The 19,301-nt window shown below is 41.3% G+C and overlaps 1 protein-coding gene across 1 annotated transcript in view; it reads right to left on the bottom strand.

Moving 5' to 3' along the window:
• The window catches only part of STIM2 (stromal interaction molecule 2), a 73,020-nt gene that overhangs the window by 30,146 nt on the left and 23,573 nt on the right, over nt 1–19,301 (bottom strand). Inside the window, exon 2 of the mRNA XM_083754905.1 lies at nt 10,037–10,167. Within this exon, the coding sequence (XP_083611031.1) occupies nt 10,037–10,167 (131 nt within the window). The remainder of the gene's footprint in view (nt 1–10,036; nt 10,168–19,301) is intronic.

Below are 19,301 nucleotides of genomic sequence, written 5' to 3'. Positions count from 1 at the left end.
TTAAGTAAAGCTTACCAACTGAGATTGTGATGTAGATATGGACATTTAACTCTTTAAGTAGCCTTCACCTTGATAGAAATAAGATTACTATTTGACAGCTTATTTGGGAAACATATTTGACATTACTCCTTGCAAGCATTACTCCTGTGCAACCGAACTTCTGTTTTTTCCCAGGCCAAAACTGTACAGTGTACACTGATAAAATTGTCACTGAACACAGGAACTATCAAACTGAATCAATTAAACTAAACATATCTAAATGAACTTGAGAGACTTTATAAGCATTTTGGGCATGCACTGGCTGTGACTGAACAAGCTAGTTAGAAATTTCATCACCTTGAACTACATAGAGTGAGTTTTTAACTTACTTAAAACACATTTGACTGACTTAAATTGAAAGAAACATTAGTGACCAGATTTGGCAAAGAAACAGACCATCTTGATTTCTTAGATTTTAAAGAAATAGATGAATATCCTCTATGAGTTATTTGATTTACATATATGGATAGTATTCATTATACTCTATCGAATGAACTGATTTTAAAAAGACATATATGATTTCAGCTAAGAATGAATGAATATAACCTTATATAGAAGTGTAAGGTAAAGATAAAGGGTAAAGGACCCCATAAGGGTTAAGTCCAGTCAAAGGAGACTATGGGGTTGCAGCGCTCATCTCGCTTTCAGGCCGAGGGAGCCAACGTTTGCCCACAGACAGCTTTCCAGGTCATGTGGCCAGGATGACTTAACCGTTTCTGGCACAACGGGACACTGTGATGGAAACCAGAGTGCACGGAAACTCCGCTTACCTTCCCGCTGAAGCGGTACCTATTTATCTCCTTGCACAGGTGTGCTTTTGAACTGCTAGGCTGGCAGGAGCTGGGACAGAGCAATGGGAGCTCACCCTGTCAGGTAGATTCCAACCACTGAGCTTCTGATTGGCAAGCCCAAGAGGCTCAGTAGTTTAGACCACAGCGCCACCTGCGTCCTTATAGAAGCGTATTGGGTGTTAGGGGAGAGGGTAGTACCTCTGGTGAGGAACACATCATGCTCCTTCTGGGGTAGTCCCCACCCGGCACTAAACTCTCATCTGTGGCTCCTAGAAACTGTCAGCATATCAGCATATCACAGCCACACCCTGGGAAACTACTTTGACTGCAGCCTTGGCAGGCCCCGTTGAGCCCATCAGAAGGCGTGCAGGGTTCCATCGGGCTTCCTCCCACCGTCTGACATCACAAATGCTGCACACATGATGTCATGCACACACTGCACACGTGATGTCATATGCACACACATCTCTCCCCCCCTCCCCATGTTGACTGGAACCCAGCACACCTCGGCATGGGAAACATTATATTCTTCCTGCCTCTAGTATTTTTTATTGGAACCTCTGGAGGCTTGCATTCTTCTAAAATCTAAAGTTGCCAGTAAGTCTCACGAGAACAAGAATAGACTTGCAAAGTATGTATCAATTTTAGCAGTGCAGCTAATGTGCTCCAAATATTACTGGGGGGGGGGGTTCATCTCTAGCTTCTGAACAAGCAACATACATGCTGCCATTATAACTGGATAATCATTTCCTAACTGAATTTTTTAAGGCAGGAATACAAAGCAAGTTTTTTAAAATGCTGGGGGGGGGGGGAAACTTGAACCCCAAGTTACACCAGAAAATCCTGGAGATCCAAATCACATCATTTTCAAACCTGCTTTGGTACTTTAGCAAGATTCAACTCTTTGGAAGTGGAAAACTAGTAATAGGAACAGGTTGAAACCTCACTGTGATTTAAAAAAACAACTATCTGCAGAGAGCTCTTTTTAAAAATAATAATAATGGGAATGTTTAAAAGCTAATTCTCCCATCCAGTCTAAAATGGTAGAGTCCCTCTACCACCTCACCTTGCTCATAAGTAGAGCCAAATTCAGTTTTTTTCCAAGGAACCTCAAGGACATAAGTTTAGAAACTTATGTATATTAGAGTAGCAAGGAAATATACTGATAGCTTCCCTATTTTTGCATGACCAGACTTGTAGCAAAGATCAGACACTCTAATTTTAAAGATGTAATGGGGAAAGAACCTGATCTTTGCTACCAATTTGAACGGTGTTAAAATACAACCTCCATAACTGAGCCAGTGGAAATAGTCTCTGATGTGATGTTGAGCAGCCTTTCACAATAAGTGTGGGGAAAATATCCAAATGCTTTTGCTCTGTATTAGGAAACACAATGAATGCAGCCAAACATTCACAATACTCACAGTCATTCAACCACACAAAAAAGGATTGGGGAAGTTGGATTTTCTGAAAACAAGGCTCATCACTTCTAGCATAAACAACCATCAAGGACACTTCCTTTTACGTAAAATGTTCTTACTTTCATTTGGCAAGCCTGGTCTTGTTCTAGCAAGTAGTCTTTGTGAAAAGAAAAGAAATGGTATCCTCAAAAGCCCCCAAATTCAAAATGCAAACCAAAGTGTTCAATGCTGCTTGGAAATATTTGGAATCACACTCCTAAACTGGAATGTTGACATATTGATACCAACATCTACAAATTCTTACTCTAGCCAATTTAGTTGCTGCAAAAGAAAAGCACCTTTTGGGATGGTAGTCCCAAGGCATAAAAAAAAACAGCCTACTTGCAAGTCAGCAATAACAGCAACCATTTATTAAAATGGGCTTTCCAAGAGAAAAGAGATAATTCCAATCGTCAGTTAAAACACATCAAGCTGAATGTAGAATGCCTCACAATTGTAACCAGCCTGCAAATGAAGTTTAGCCCCGCTTTTTAAATTGTAAAATCCTCAATATTTGTGATATATAGTTTCTCACTAGCACATTAAGTTGCTTTGGCTTTAAGTCCAGGAACATTTCCAATGGTCTTAGAATGAAATACCAAAGGCAACCCTACTACGTTTCTTAGGAGGCTCTAAGAACGGCAAAATGCACAGGGAATTAATTTTTTTTAAAAAAAAAAAAATCATACTCCACCATACAATCAGCAGTCTCCAAGAAGCTTTTACATAAGACTAACAGAAGTACAGCACAAGTACAAAATAAATCAAGCTCCAAACCGCATCAACCTAAAAAAGTAGTTTATACAATTCATTAACAGCATAGTTATTTTATGCCACTCTAAGCCTAGAATAACAGAACAGTTTTCATCTACTGCCTGAAGGATAACAGAGCGGGTGGCAGGCAAGTTCACACAGATGGGTTTCCTAACATCTCTGATGCAATTTCCTGTTGATATGGCAGGTGGTCCAGGTCAATCTGTAGAATGCTTAAGTGATTCAGTCTGCAGAAACAATCACATTTAAATTCCCCTTTCCACTGGACAGTGTTCATTCCGCTTGTTGGCATTCCTATCCATGAAACAATTGGATTGATGGCTTTGCTGCAAATGGAAAACTCAGAACAACTGCCTGAACACAAGCTAGAGTTCATTTTAGAGCCTACTCTGTGGAGGTAAATGAACCAAAGAATGCCCAAGGACTTCCAGGGGACTAGTTTTGAAAGCAGGTGCCCTAATAATAATAATAATTTTATTTATACCCAGCCCTCCCCAGCCAAGGCCGGGCTCAGGCCAGCTAACAAGCAATAATAAAAACAAGTTGAATGAATACAACTTAAAAACAAGATTAAAATACAACATTAAAATATTGAAACATTAAAATATTAAAATGCAGCCTCATCACAGGAGGAGAAAGGAAAAAGAAAAAAGAAAGAGGGGGAGGGGGAGGGAATCAAATTGGCTCCAAGCCAAAGGCCAGGCGGAACTACTCTGTCTTATAGGCCCTGCAGAAAGAAATCAGATCCTGTAGGGCCCTGGTCTCATGAGGCAGAGCGTTCCCCCGGGCAGGAGCCAGTGTTGAAAAGGCCCTGGCTCTAGTTGAAGCTAATCTAACTTCCTTAGGACCCGAGGGCACTAGGGTGTTGCTATTTATGGCCCTTGAGGCTCTCCGTGCCCTACAGACTTGAGTGGATCAAATAGAACCCTCAACACACCACCACAAATTCTGTTCAAAACCCCTTTCTACAGGTAACACTGCTTGCAAGGTACAAGGTGTTCAAAGAGCTGTAGCCTACAACCCTGAAGTTTGGATCTAGACAACTGCAACAACTCCTGTGTTGCAATTCTCTCCTTCTGGGCCACAGTACTCAGCCATAAGGTAGCAGTTCAATTCCAGGCATTTGTAGATGATGCCGATTACATGGACCCATTTCAATCTGGCTTCCAGCTCAGATGTGGCACAGAAACTATCTTGGTCATTCTGTGGGTGGCATGCAAAAGGATAAGGATAGGGGTGTGAATCTACAGCTGGTTCTCAGTATGAAAGGTTTCTTTCGAGACCACCTCTCTGGGATGAGTACATTCATGTTTACTCTTTTCTGGTGGGTGTATTCAAGAAAGTGGAGCTGAGGAAAAGTAGTTCACTGCTATGTGTTCCCCAGGCTTCTAGTCCAGTCCCCATCCTATTGAAAATGTTGATGGAGCTGCTGGGTCGGATTTTTCTGATATTTGGAGTAAGGGATCATTAGTATGCTATTTCTCCTTTTCATCTGAACAAAGAAAGGCAGTGGAAATTATGAACGGGTGCCAAGAATCAACAATGCCCTGGTCTAAGAAACTGAGGCTTAATCTAGATCGGGATGCTGTGGATATGACATCTGACCTGTTCTGGATGGAGTTGCACTCATCCTTAAAGAGCATGTTGGAAGCCTCAGTGTATCTCCAGGATCCTATACGATCTAGCACTTTCGCTAGATGCTCAAATCCAGTGACGCGAGCACATTTACTAGCCAGGCGCTTCCTAGACGGATATATGTTTTATACATTTATTCACACTAGATTATTAGCGTGGTAGGGGAGGTTGCCTTTGGAAACTATCCGAAAACCTCTAGTTGCTTCAGAACATAGCAGCTAGATTATTAACTAGAATGTGCCAGCCTAAATATCTCATCCATCTTCCAATCTCTTCACTGGCTTCCAATGTTACTCCAGCTTTAATGCTCTAAACAGCTTGGTACAGAGGTAGTTGTGCCTACCCAGTTTTTCAGATCTGCTTCAGGGATTCTCCCTCCAGGTGGGCCAGGCTTTAGTGGTTAGAAGGGTGGCCATCAAAAAGACAACCTTTCCAGTGTTGGACCTTGTCTGTGGAATAACTTCCCAAGCAGATCTGTGAGGCACAAATATTGTCTTCTTAAGATGACAGGTTAAGGGATATATCCACCCAAGTGCTACTCAGAGTAGATGAAAAAAGAACTTATTAGTCACGCCCATTAATTTTAATTAATATAATAGAAGCATCGAGTTGTAGAGTTGGAAGGGAACACGAGGGTCATCTAGTCCAACCCCCAGCAATGCAGGAATCTTTGCCCCCAATGAGGAGCTTGTCAATATGTCTGAGTAGGACTAGCATTGGCTATAACCCTAAAACTTTGCATTTTAAATAATTATTTACAATTTCCAGCTTTTATTATTAATAATTAATAAACACAATTTACCATTTTCCCCCAACTATAAGACACCCCTATGTATGACGCTCCCTATTTTAGAGGGCTCAGATTTAAGAAAATGTGGGGAGATGTATCTGTGTATAAGACGCCCCCTAATTGCTGACATTCCTTTTTAGGAAAAAACCCTAAGTCTTATACATGGAAAAATACAGTAAGTGGCATACACAGATTAAAATCAAGACATTCTCCATCTGCAGAGAGATGGAGAAGGAAAAGGAAAAAAACAAACTTAGGCAACAGTTCTTAAACTTATAATGAAATGTAAATAGTTCACAGAGAGACGCCAACTAGAGCTAGCCTTTCAGCTAAATCAATGGAATGGGCTCTGCCCATCTCTTTGGCAGGGTTAGCCAGGTTGAATGACTAATATATTTTTAATGCTGTATGGGGTTCTGCTTTGTCAATTTAATTTGTGCTTTTTAGTTGTTTTAGTTGGATGACCGATAGAAAGCTGCTTTGGACTTATTTATTTTTAATCTGCAACCCATGTTCCATGAAAGTAGGAGAAATCTAGCAACATTAAGACATGCTATTTTAGTATGATTGGAGGAGAACATTCCAACACTCCTATGTAGGTTTTGCTAAATGTTTCCAACGGATTCTCTTCATTTGATATGTAATGACATAGAGTTAGTTTTTTTAAAAATCGTAAATAAAATTGTCTTGAATTGGAGTAGTATTGTCACATGAGCACTATTGCCAGAAAAATCAATAGCTATGTGGCCATTTCCAAGCTCAATTTGGATCAATAAATGTAAGTTCATTGTAATAAGCATGAACTGTTTTTCCTTAATATTCACACATTGAATGCAGGATTGAAATCTGTACAGTATATGAACCCGCTTTATAGAGTCAGACTGTTGATTCTTCTTGGGAGGCAGCTTTCCAAAGTCTCAGTCATACTTCACCCCAAATACCTTCTACCAACTATGGGAAAAGTGGGGTGATGCTGAATCACATACATAAGGGACGTCCATTTGTGACTTGTTTTTATTATCCTATAAAAGCTGCTCAAATGCTCAGTAAACCCAGTTAGAAGAGTCTGCTGGAACAGATCAATGCCCCATCTAGTCTGTGGCCACAGTGGCCAACCAGTTGCAAGCAGGACCTGAACATAAAAGCAGTCTCCCTTCCGGCAGTTTCGAGGAACTGATACAGTGGTACCTTGGTTTACAAACTTAATCCGTTCCGGAAGTCCGTTCTTAAACCAAGGTGCGCTTTCCCTAATGAGGCCTCCCGCCGCCGGTGCCCTTCCACCGTTCGGCTTCCATTTGTAGACCGAAGAAAAGTTCGCAAACTGGAACACTACTTCCAGTTTTGAACACTACCGAATAGTTCGTAAACAGGGCTGTTCTTAAACCGAGGTGTGGCGTTCGTACAGAGCCCCCGGTCGTCTCACGGACTATTGACCCGTACACCACTAATCCGCTGCCACCAACCAGGTCCTCCCTGGTAAAATCACTTCAGTCTCGGGCAGCTTCTCAATTAATAAAAAAGAGTGTATTTTACTTCAGACACAAACAAACTTTTACGGCATTCCAAATGTGGTTGCTCTTTACTTTCTTAGTTTTATTTTCCTCTCTCTATCTCTTCTACCTCCCCACGGTCAAGAACCCACTGCCCTAACTGTCTCTCTATTATCAACTGCCTTTCCCAACCAGCCAACCCACTAAAACCAACCAACTACCCACCAACAACTCCCAACGAACTCCACCCAGAACTGGTTTTATAGTCCCACTGACTCCACCCCCCCCCCCCAGGTCCTGCCTGGGCAACATATTTAACTATTTACCTCCAGTACTCTCTCTTATGTTAACGTCACACGAGGTATCACTGTATCTTAAAATAGTCATTTATACTCTGTGGCATGAGTTGAAAGCATACAGCATTTAAGTTCACCCCACTTTTTCTAGTCTGCTTTAGCATAAAGTCTGTCCATAGCATGGGTGAGAGGGGAGGACTCAAAATGCCTCTTCCTTACACCTCCAACCTTGTTATACAAGCTGCCCTAAATCAAGAGGAGCAGAAGCAGCTGAGCAATTCACACCTTCTACTGCCTTTCATAGTGACTGCTACACTGGAGGCCAGGACATGCTCGAGACGGAGGAGTAAGGGTCAAGTTCGTACCATCGGCAGCTTTCCTGTACCCTGCCCTACATTCTGTATTCCTAAATGTGCAACTTTGCTTCTGACAGCATTAAAATGAATGTGACCATTTTCCACTTCCCCATTGGGCACAGTGCTATCCCCCCCCCCCCGAGTTATAGTAGCAATTGTGCTTGAAAATGCATGATATTCTCCCTGAATGTTTGTTAACATTCACAATCCCTATCCTAGAAAAAGTCCATGTTTAGACTTCTGTGTTATTTTCTCTGCACTACTGGTTACAACTGAACTTTCCACTTCCCCATCGGGCACAGCGCTATTCTTTTCCAGAGTTATAGTAACAACTGCGCTCGAAAATGCATAAGATTCTCCCCAAATGTTTGCTAACATTCGCAATCCCTATGCTATTAAAAGTCCATGTGTTATTTTCTCTGCACTACTGGTTACAACTGAACTGCCAAACTTTTCACAGCATTTTTTTTTTTAATGCCAAATAGTTATCATCAAAGTATGGCTAAATTTTGAAAATTTAATATGACTAAATTGTAGAGGTTAATTTGGAGTTTTTAAAGAAAGCATGTTCTTGGCCCGCTAACAAAACTTTTTAATAGACTAGTGATCCTTAAAGAGGCTCATGAATATAGTAGAGTTTCCTATGAAGTGATATGATGCAAAATTGTATATGAAAAAAGCAAACAGCTGTAGCAGGGTAAGAAAAGCAGTGACAGTAATACACTATGGACAGCTGTATAAGCTGAAGACTTGGCACTCCTACTCAAAAAATTTTAAAAGCAGTGCTTTGTCAAAGTAAGCACAGAAAATCCAGCAAGATTCTCTTCCATTTCTATTTCCCTTGTTCTCTACTTCACTAATAATCTCCATACAGTTTACTAAAAATAGAATTCGGTAACATTTTCTTATTGCAAAGTAAATCAAAATACTTAGTCTGTTAAAATATAGATTACTGTTTAGTTTTAAAACTTGGCACTTATTTTGGCATAATACTTTACATCACTATGGTTGTGTAAAGATTGTTTACTCTCTCATAGTTTCTGCTTCTTTGGGGAAGCAACTATCATTATATTGACAAGGCTGCCTCTGTGCAGCTCTGCAGATTCTTTTGCAGATTAGCACCTGGACAGACAATAACCCATTGGGCTGTCATATTTACCAACAACTGCAGCTTAGTCGTACTCAGCCCAGTGTTCCGGGGTGCAGAAGGGTATCAGGGGTAAGGTTGGAGCTGGGAGGGATGCAAAACAGGGTCTCTTAGAGTGGGGAAGGGGACATACGGAAGGATCTTTTCTGGGAGGAAGGGTTTCAGGGGGCAGGGGGCAGGGGGCATATTCGGGGGTGGGCTGAAGGGAGAGGGAGCAAAGGAGGGGGACACGGTCTGAGGGGGACACAGGGGGGAGGAGTGAGGAGGATATCTTCACGGAAGATCTCGGGGGAGGGGGGCATATCCGGGGAGGGGGAAGGCAGGAGGGGGATATCTTCAGGGAAGATCTAAGGGGGAGGGGGCAAATTCGGGGAGGGGGGAGGCGGGAGGGGGAAATCTTCAGGGAAGATCTCAAAAGGATTGATATGTTTCATAGACAGCTGAATTGGTCTATTTCAATATACTGTATTTTTCGCACCATAGGACGCACTTTTTCCCCTCCAAAAATGAAGGGGAAATGTGTGTGCGTCCTATGGTGCGAATGCAGGCTTTCGCTGAAGCCTGAAGAGTGAGAGGGGTCGGTGTGCACCGACCCCTCACGCTCTCCAAGCTTCGCACACCTCTACGCAAGCAGCGGGAGCCCAGCGCTGGGCTCCCGCTGCTTGCGGAGAGTTGCCTGCATGCTGAAGCCTGCGCGCGCTGAGCTCAGCACGCCCAGGCTTCGCGGACCTCTCCGCAAGCAGCGGGAGTGCTCCCACGGCTTGCAGAGAGCTGCCTGTTTGGGGGCTGGGGTCGGGGGAAGCTCGAGCTTCCCCCGCCCCAGCCCCGCGCCTGGGGTGGAAATAATTTTTTCCCCTTTATTTCCCCCCAAAAAAACTGGGTGCGCCCTATGGTCCGGTGCGCCCTATGGTGCGAAAAATACGGTATTTGACTATAAATGGTAAGCAAAATTTTCTTTGTAAGTTCATTAGTAGCAATGAACGGACGACAATTATAAATATGAGCTTAGACGAGTATGAAAGTTTCAAAGGATCTTGTTTTGCTTCCTAATACAAGTAAATTAGATCATTTCTGGAGTATCAGCAAAATTTCTGGTTCAAAATTTTCCAGAAAAGCAGCACCACTAATGTAAAGCATAAACTCCATAGCTGCAAGGTGTACAACGAAACAGTGGTAAGTTAATTGTTTATGTGCTCCTTTTCATACAAAATTCCATTTTTAAGGAAGATATTCAGAGTAATATATTTTCTTCACGTACCTCGTCACTTTCATCTACTTCAATGCCCCCATCTTTGTCATCATCCATTTGTTTATGAATTGTGCGAAGAGCTTCCAGGCTGTATTTATCTTCCTCAGTGAAACATGGTGGACTCAGTAAATGGCAAGGATCTAAAGGACAAAAATCAGAAACAATTCTTAACAATTTGGGCTTCAAGAGGGAAATGGAGGAAACGAAACGCTACTTTCAAGTTTTTAGGAATTATAAATCTCAATTCATAATAGTGGGGCCCAAGTTCCATGCTACTGAACTGTCATTGGCCCAAGTCCACTTACCCTTTCGGTGTGGTGGCACTGCAGAATGGCTGAGACTCCAATGGGGCCCCGACAAGGGAATCATGACATCAGTGCCCCTTCCTGATAGGTGGCGGAGCCATAAGCCCCCACCGCCTATCAGGAGCTGGATCCTGGCTTGCATCCTGATTTGGCAAATGGGGATGCAGGCTTGGACACAGCCTGGGCCAGGATGTGGAGCTGACGAAGCGGTCTGCTTCATGGCTATTTAAACAGCCCTCACCTGGGGCCCTACCTGCTTTTCCTTCATTGTATTCCCCGCCCGCCCACCCTTGGTTCAAGCTCATAGTCAAGAACTTTGCTGTGGCTACAGTGGCTGCCATTTTATGGGGCCGGGTACAAATTGGTCCACCACGCAAATTGGCTCCAGCCCAGTGGTTTTGCCTACTTCATAGCAATCATCACAACTGGGTTGGGCATTGGGGCAATCCTTTATTTTGGATGGAGGGGAGGTAGTCTCCACCTGCCCCTGCAAATGCTGGGGTATCCCATTAAAGGGATTCGGGGAGGGGAGTGGACATGTCCGCTTGCCCAGGCAGGGCCAGGGCGGAAGGCACTGCCCCAGACAGTGGTCCCTGTGGGGGGTCACCCTATTTGATGTAAGTCTTAGGAACCCGCACCTGAATTGATCTACAAACTGCCCCATGCCCAAGCCAAACCTCTTTCATCTGTATTCAATAAAGTTGTGACCTTTTTCAGTCCAAACCAGTCTTAGTGGTCTTTTATTTATACGGGTTGGGGATGGTGAGCAACATGCCAGGACCTGCAATTCACACACTCCTATATAGCATGGGAAATGCTTCACAACAATGCCACTACAGAGCATACAAGAACATTGGACCACACAGGCTGAATCAGTTAACATAGGTTTTGCTCATCAAATCCCTGGCCTCTTCTTCAGCCACATGTTAATCAGGTAAGAATGACCCTCATAAGTGGCAATTCTAGTCTTCATATTCTCTCTCTCTCTCTCTCTCTCTCTCTCTCACACACACACACACACATATATATGTATGTATGTATACACACACACACACACACACACACACAAAAGTGTGTGAATATTAATAATAAAGATAGGAAGCTTTAAACAAAACAGAGCCAAGCAGTTCTATCCTGTTTCCACTTGCTGTTTTTATTTAATCCACTCCACTTGGTTTATTTAAACCAAAGACTTGTACATTGACCACTAATAATGAATCATAGATATTGTAGATATTATTGCAAATTTATTATGCTATTTTTGCGATGTACAAATGGCATTTGAAGACTTGGTCTTTTTATTTATACAGTTTATTATTCCTATGATCCTTGTTTATAAAATCCAATAAAAGGTTACTTAAAAGGGGGGGATAATAATAAAGAGGGGTAATAAACTAAAAGGCAGCAAGTACAAAATAACTTATTACTGGGAAGCGGTTGTTAATAGCTTCTCTAACATGCGTGTTTTTCATACAAACATACAATAGTGGGGGTGGGAAAGTCCACACATAATGTGGAGTGCAAGAGTGTAGAACAAATTTGCTGGAAGCACCCATTACAATAGACTAGAAGCGGTCCAAGCTTCTTCATCCTATAATACTATGTTTTGGTCAGAACAGCTAAATGGAATCTCCCTGCAAAGAGCTGGGGACAAGAGGAGGTAGAAATGCCAGAAATGCAAATAAAGGAAGTAGAAGCAGCCATGCAGTTAAAGAGGAAGTTGGGCAGCAGTGGGGTGGTACCAGTGGGTCACCAGTAGCTCCCCGACTGTACTACTAGGTGCCACAAGTCCTTCTTAATTTTCTTCCACAAACAGAAATTGTGGGCTTCCCATAGGCATCTGGATCTGGTCTGATCCAGCAGAGCTCTTATGCCAGCCTGTGCTGTTATGACCTGTCTGAATTTTATTGCACAGCACAAAGCATTCTTCCTCACAAAAGATTCTGCAGAAAACGAGGGAAAGGAGAAGTATTTAAGCATTCCGAGTAAATTAGTTCTTGGCATCCGACAAGGCCATCAAACTTAAATGTGCTTTCAATTTATTTTCCTGCAGGAAACATATTGTATACCACAGAGGAAATCTAAGTTATTGCTATTAAATGACAGCTTATCCAGAACGGAAGTCCTCTAATTAACTTTTAATTAACAGCTTTGGTCGCCCTGTATGATGACCTCTGTCAGGAGAGAGACAGGGGAAATGTCTTCATTTTCCTTGACTTCTCAGCGTCTTTCAATACCATCGACCATGATAGTCTTCTGGAGCAGCTGCCTGAGTTATGGATGGATGGCACAGCTTTGTGGTCCTACTTGGATGGTCGTTTCCAGAGGCTGACGCTTGGGGTGTGCTCTTCGGCCCTGTGGTGCTCTCAATGTGGGTTTCCTAAGGATTCAATTTTATCCCCCATGCTGTTTAACATCAACATGAAACCACTGAGGGGGGCTAGCCAGAGTTTTGAAGGAAGTTGTCAGCAATATGTTGATGGCACATGGCCTTACTTTCGCTGGACCATTACTGTCTTTGGCAATGGACTGGATGAGAGCCGACAAACTGAAGCGTAATCCAAACAAGACTGAGGCACTGTTAGTGGGTGGTTCCCTAGACCGCATGGATGGAAGGCTGCCTCCTTCTGTTTTTGATTTTTGTTCAAAAAAAATTATTGATTTTCCAGAATTTTTAAACAAACAAACAAACATATTAACTGTACTTAATCCAATCTTAGTAACATTGTTGAGTGACTTCCTCAAATCCCCGAAGCTGAATTTCAGTGTATTTCATTGTAACAGTTTTCCAAAACCAATTTTCTCATAAAATTAACTTAATCACTTAACATCTTTCTTCCTTTTCATTTTAACTTTAAATATATTATTCTCTAACATCATATATTTAAATCCTAGGCCTATCTGGTATTTGCAAGTTTTTCCAGTTACCGTATTTTTTGCTCTATAAGACTCACTTTTTCCCTCCTAAAAAGTAAGGGGAAATGTATGTGCGCCTTATGGAGTGAATGCAGGCTGCGCAGCTATCCCAGAAGCCAGAACAGCAAGAGGGATTGCTGTTTTCACTGCGCAGCGATCCCTCTTGCTGTTCTGGCTTCTGAGATTCAGAATATTTTTTTTTCTTGTTTTCCTCCTCCAAAAACTAGGTGCGTCTTGTGGTCTGGTGCATCTTATAGAGCGAAAAATACAGCAAGTTATCTTAGCAGATTTAACTAAATAGTCTTTGAATTTCATCCATTTCCCCTGGTACTCCTCTTCCTTCTGGTCGCGGACTCTTCCAGTCAGGTCGGCTAGCTCCGAAAAGTCCATCATCTTCATCTGCCATTCCTCCACTATTGGGACTTCTTGTGTTGGAAGGCTGCCTACTTTTGATGGAGTTAACCACCCTCTGAAAGAGCGGGTACACAGACTAGGGGTACTTCTGCATCCTTTGCTGTCGCTTGAGGTTCAGTGGCTTCAATAAGCTCTTTCCACAGCGGCTTTTCTAGCTCTCCATTTGTATTTTCCTGCCGATCACAGTAAAACCAGCTATGGAGGGAGTTTTTTAAGCACTCCGCCTCATTTACTGGACTCTGGGACGGTCATGTGAGGGCCCTGGAGGCTTGCCCATCCTTTACAGAGTTCAGTAAGCAAGGTGTGGTGGACAATGCCTGTTCCAGACAGGTAGGGATGGTCATACAGAGGGAAGGTTCTGCATGTTCCTGGTTTTACATGATTTTGTATTTACACATAGACCCTCAGAAGCCAACTCTCACGTAAGCTGCAAGTTACCAGTACTAAATTTCATATCTCTTCACAAACATAGATTGAATTGTCCCACACTTTGAATCATATTTCATCACAGCATAGGCTAAACCTTTGTGATGATGCAAAAATGACAAAATGCTGCTTTTAATCAGTTTCACTGGGGATATCAGCTGCATCTCTTCTCTGGCTACAGATATCAATGTTCTCTTAGAATCCAGTGTTGACAACTACAACATGTTGTAGATGAGGCTGTCTTTGAGAAGTATCCTCATTACTTGTTAAGCACCAAGCAGTTCTGTTCTCAGGTACCTTTAATGGTTCTTAATGGCATTGGAGCCACAGCTATTTATCTTTTATCTGTTGTTTTTATTTTGGTCATAACTTCTGGCTTTACTGGTTTATGTTTACAGGTTTATTTGCTGCTTTTATGGTTATTTGTGTCATTGCTTATTTTCTTATGTTTTTATTGTAAACTCCTTAAGACCACTTTGTGAAAGGTAGGGTAAATACACCCATAAATTAAATGTGCAGGGGTACCACATTGCAAATAAAATCTAGATTCTAAAGTATGTCAAACCCCATTCTATTACACACACACACACAAATAATCAGGGAATCTGTATTGTAGCAGTGGGAGGGGCTGGTTCTCACTTGCAGTCCACACCAAAGTAAGTACCAACTATGGTCACAGACATGAGGCATCCACTAAAGAGAGCCCAACACTTTGTAATTAAAAGTTTATTCCTAAGACACTGGACTTACTTTTTACACAACTTGTTCCTCATAACCCTCTTAATTTTACAATGGACAAATAGGTGCTATTTTTCTCATGTAAAACGTTATGTGCTTTTTTATACAAGAGAGCGGAAAACAGTGTCGGTTCCCTTGAGCATTTGTCGAAAGAACACTTGATACCGCTCACAGATCAAGTTCCTGAAGGCATTCAAGAGTGAAGAACATGAAGGGAAAACAGTGAACAGTTTGAAATTAAGAAACAAGTCATTTTATGAAAAATAAAGGCCAGTTTAATTATAGCTGGGGTGGGGATTGATAAAAGTTAAAAAACGTAATTCTTAACAACATACCTATGTTCTATTTTACTTAAGACTAAAAGAATGCCTTTAGATTATCAATATTATTCTTGCTATTAAATTTTTTTACTGTTCTTCTGCCCATAGAACACCCAGCAGTTAAGATGAAGAGAAGTACAATATATTTCTAAGCAAATAAAATAAACACAGTTACAAAAAGGGAATGAAGAAAAAGCAATTTAGAGAAATGTAATCTGAAAAAGCAGTAATCATGTTAAAAATAATTTTTGAAAAGCAATTGAATTATACATTACTGTATAAGTGTTTTCTATTTGTGTCTGAATGGACCAAAAGAGGGAGCCAGAGAGATCACCACTGAAGATGAGCCATAGCATTGGCGCCGTCACTAAAACAGCCACATCTCTTATGCTCACTCATTTAACAGCCCAAAATGGTGGTAAGGACTCCAAGGAAGTTCTTAAAGCCTGGGCAGGTCTGCATGGCAGATCAAGACCATTTAAAGACTTTTCAAAAACGAAGGGAACCAATCAAGCTGAAACAAGATTGGAGTTAAACATGCCAATGATTAGCCAACACTCAAGAGTCCAGCTGCCACATTTTGGACTAACGGACATTTTAAAGACATTTTCAATATGTCAGAATTTCAAAAGATAGCCCCCATATACAGAATAGCGCAGTCATCTGGTCTGGAAATAACTGAAGTATGTATGCCAGGTTCATTTTCTCTAAGAAAACCAATTCTGAGACAAGCTTCACAGAATTTTGTTTATGGCCATCTTTGATATCATGATGACAGGTGAAATGTGTCACTAACGCAATCACACAAGTCAAGCAGCAAGAGGAAGATGATGTTGAAAAGCAAGAAAACACCAAAAATACAGGTGTCAAATATTGGTTTAAATAAGAGGCTCTTTTTAAGAAATGTGAAAAAATGGTGCAGAGATCATAATTTTTTGTGCACATGAAAAGCCTAGTCTGGAAAATAGAAGAGTAGCAATTTAAAGATTGAAAGACACAGGGCAATCTAGGCCACAGCACACACCATTTTTAACAAAGGGGGTGGTGTAGTAAAAATACAAATCACAATACAATCACTAATGGTCAGTAATAAATGGGAAGAAAGCCCAATACTGGGGATGGGGGAGAGGAGAGAGCACCTCCAGCTGCACAGAAATACCTTTGAGCCCAATGCAGGAGCCAATGCACTTCAGAAAACCTAAAACCACAGCATGTTTGTCTCTTAGCCTTCCTGATTAAGAGAACTCTTAAGAATCATGCAGAACATGCCTATAAAACAATCACACACTCCCATGCTAACTACTCCATGCACCATAAAGAAACAGAGGCCAATGAAACACATCTGGGGGAAGTTAAAGTTGTCTGGATGAGAGAATATTATGAAAATGATTTACAGGTGGTACATGACCCCAGTCAAGCTTGCAAAAATTTATCATTTGCCCGATAATAAATGTTGGAAATGTAAAGAAAATGAAGGTACATTCTTTCACCTTTGGTGGACGTGCCCAAGGATTAAGGCATTCTGGGAAATGATTTACAATGAAATGAAAAAGGTATTTAAATATACCTTCCTGAAGAAACCAGAGGCCTTTCTCCTGGCCATGGTCGGCCAATTGGTACCAAAGAAGGATAGAACTTTCTTTATGTATGCTACAACAGCAGCAAGAATACTTATTGCAAAGTACTGGAAGACACAAGATCTACCCACTCTGGAAGAATGGCAGATGAAGGTGATGGACTACATGGGATTGGCAGAAATGACTGGCAGAATCCGAGACCAGGGAGAAGAGTCGGCGGAAGAAGATTGGAAGAAATTTAAAGACTATCTACAGAAATATTGCAAAATTAATGAATGTTAGAATGATGTTGGATAGAAATTAAGTGGCTTCCAGCTGTAATGTTTTAAGGGAATATGAGAAATAGGCTTAGAAACAGGTTAAAACTTAATGGCAAGGATTTGCTGAACTAACAATTTGAATTGGAATACAAAAAAGGGAGGTATGAGGAGGTCCGGGAAACATGTTAAAGGAAAATGAGAAATGGAAAATCTGCATGTTTTATTTTTTTCTTTTTAATTATTTTTACTTCTGTATTTTTGTTACTATTTTTATTCTTTTTTTCCTTTTTTTCTTTATTGTATTATTTTTAAAAACCTTAATAAATATTCTATAAAAAATAAAGTTGTCTGGATGTATGGCAAGGGAACTGAATCTTTAACTCCATGATTCCCAATGAGCAGCACACTAACACTGCCACCTCTGTGAAAACACCAGCATGAAAACAGCAAGAGAGTAAAAACAGGGAAAGTAGCAAGACCACAACAATTAGGTCAGTTTCCAGAGAGTCAATCTCTTCTTTGAACAGTCAACTCCAAAAGCCCCCTTTAAAACAAGCTCCCCATCAAGTCACTGATTCCATTGTTTTAAACTTAACACAGCTGTTCAAGGAGGTCATGCTAACACAGGAGAGTTTGTCCTTACATGTAACCAGAGCCAGTTCCATTAAGGACTTTCAAGACGTAGGCTGATACCCTGGATTTGCCCTGGTATTTGACAGGGAAGCTAGTAAATCAGTGCAATAACATGTTCTCTACAGCCGCAGCTTAGTAGCTGTTTTCCAAATCAATTCCATCTGTAAAGACAATTACTATAATTTATGCATCACGACGGAAGGGTTTTTTATCTGACTTTTGGAACATAGGCTGAAGACCAAAACGGTTCTAAGGCTGCAATCCTATACCCACTTACCTGGAAATAAACCCCATTGACCACACAATGAGACTTGTTTCCAAGCAGATGTACAAAATTGCACTCTAAGAGCTGGAAGTGGTTGGACAGACACAGCTGCCATTAGCATAGAACTAGGGAAGATCCGGGTTCAAATCCCAACTCACCCATTAACCTATTTGGGTGCCTTTGGGCCAGTTTCTTTCTCAACTTGTTAGGGTTGTAGGGAAAATTGGACATAAATGGAATAAAAATGTGTACACATATTTCTTTCGTCCTACTGTTATCTATGAGCAAACAATTAGTAAAAACACAACCCAATTTGTAAAAACACAACCCAAACCTAACATGCTATTTGCTGTAGGCAATGGACAGTCAAGTATATACAGTATGGGCAATACTGCCACGACAACAACTCTAAAACTTCACAACTCTAAAAAAGCACCTTACTGTGACAATATATATACAAGAGAGAGGACAAAGTGTGTCTCAGCTGTTTCTGTTTAAGTGCAGTTTTCTACATCTTATGCACAACTGCTCTAGGGGCCAGTTCACATATTAAAATCTCTGCCATATCAATTTGTGTACACTGGTACATAAATGTATAAAGGGAAGTATAACCCCTGGTACATAGCAGAGGCTGAAAAAAAGTTCAGAGTTACGAACCAACATGATGCAGGTGGTAAGTCCACCCTCTGATATGACAAGTGGCTAGCAGAGGGTTTCCTTTGAAGTGTAGTGATGAAAAGTCGTAAACACCACACTTGTAAGATAAGTGAGTAGTAAATGAGGATCCCGATTACACACACTGTCCTCACCATCTGGTAATCATTTACCACCTAATATCTAGGCAACACAATTCAAAAGAAATATGCTACCTCCTACGAAAGAGTTGAATGCACCAAATTTAAAATTAAACCTGTTCTGCAGATGTACCCACAAATTTAGTTATGTAATTCTTCACTGTCAGTTTTCCAGGCACCAAAATGTTAGTGGCGATGCTAATATTTGCATAATGCATTTTACAGAAAGAGAAGGTTGTATCAGTGACTTCATTAAAACCCCAAAGCCATCTGCTATGCAGGCACATAGGAATGGTGCAATTTGACCATGGCCAGTGTTCAAAACTCCCATTGTTCTAGGCGCATTTTGCAACTGGGAATTTCATTAGCGCGAGCAGTTTCTGAGCTCTGGGCGCAGTACTGCACCCTAAGATTTCAGATTAAAACTGCAGAGTGGAAGGAAAGGAGGAGCTTTTCCTGCCTCCCCACTTCCAGCTACTCTCTGAAGGCTGGAGAAAAGATCATCTTAAGAATATTAGGGAGTGGGGCAGGGGAAGGACTAGACCATGTGAAAAATGAACACAATGTTTTAGCTGCAGTTCATTCATTTTCAGCTTTGTATTCTTGTTATTAAAAAAAACCGCACC

The sequence above is a fragment of the Podarcis gaigeae genome, assembly GCF_964106915.1.
Source record: "Podarcis gaigeae genome assembly, chromosome: 9".
Lineage (NCBI taxonomy): Eukaryota > Metazoa > Chordata > Lepidosauria > Squamata > Lacertidae > Podarcis > Podarcis gaigeae.
Note: the sequence above shows the minus strand (reverse complement) of the source record. Positions and strands in the feature narration are given on the sequence as shown.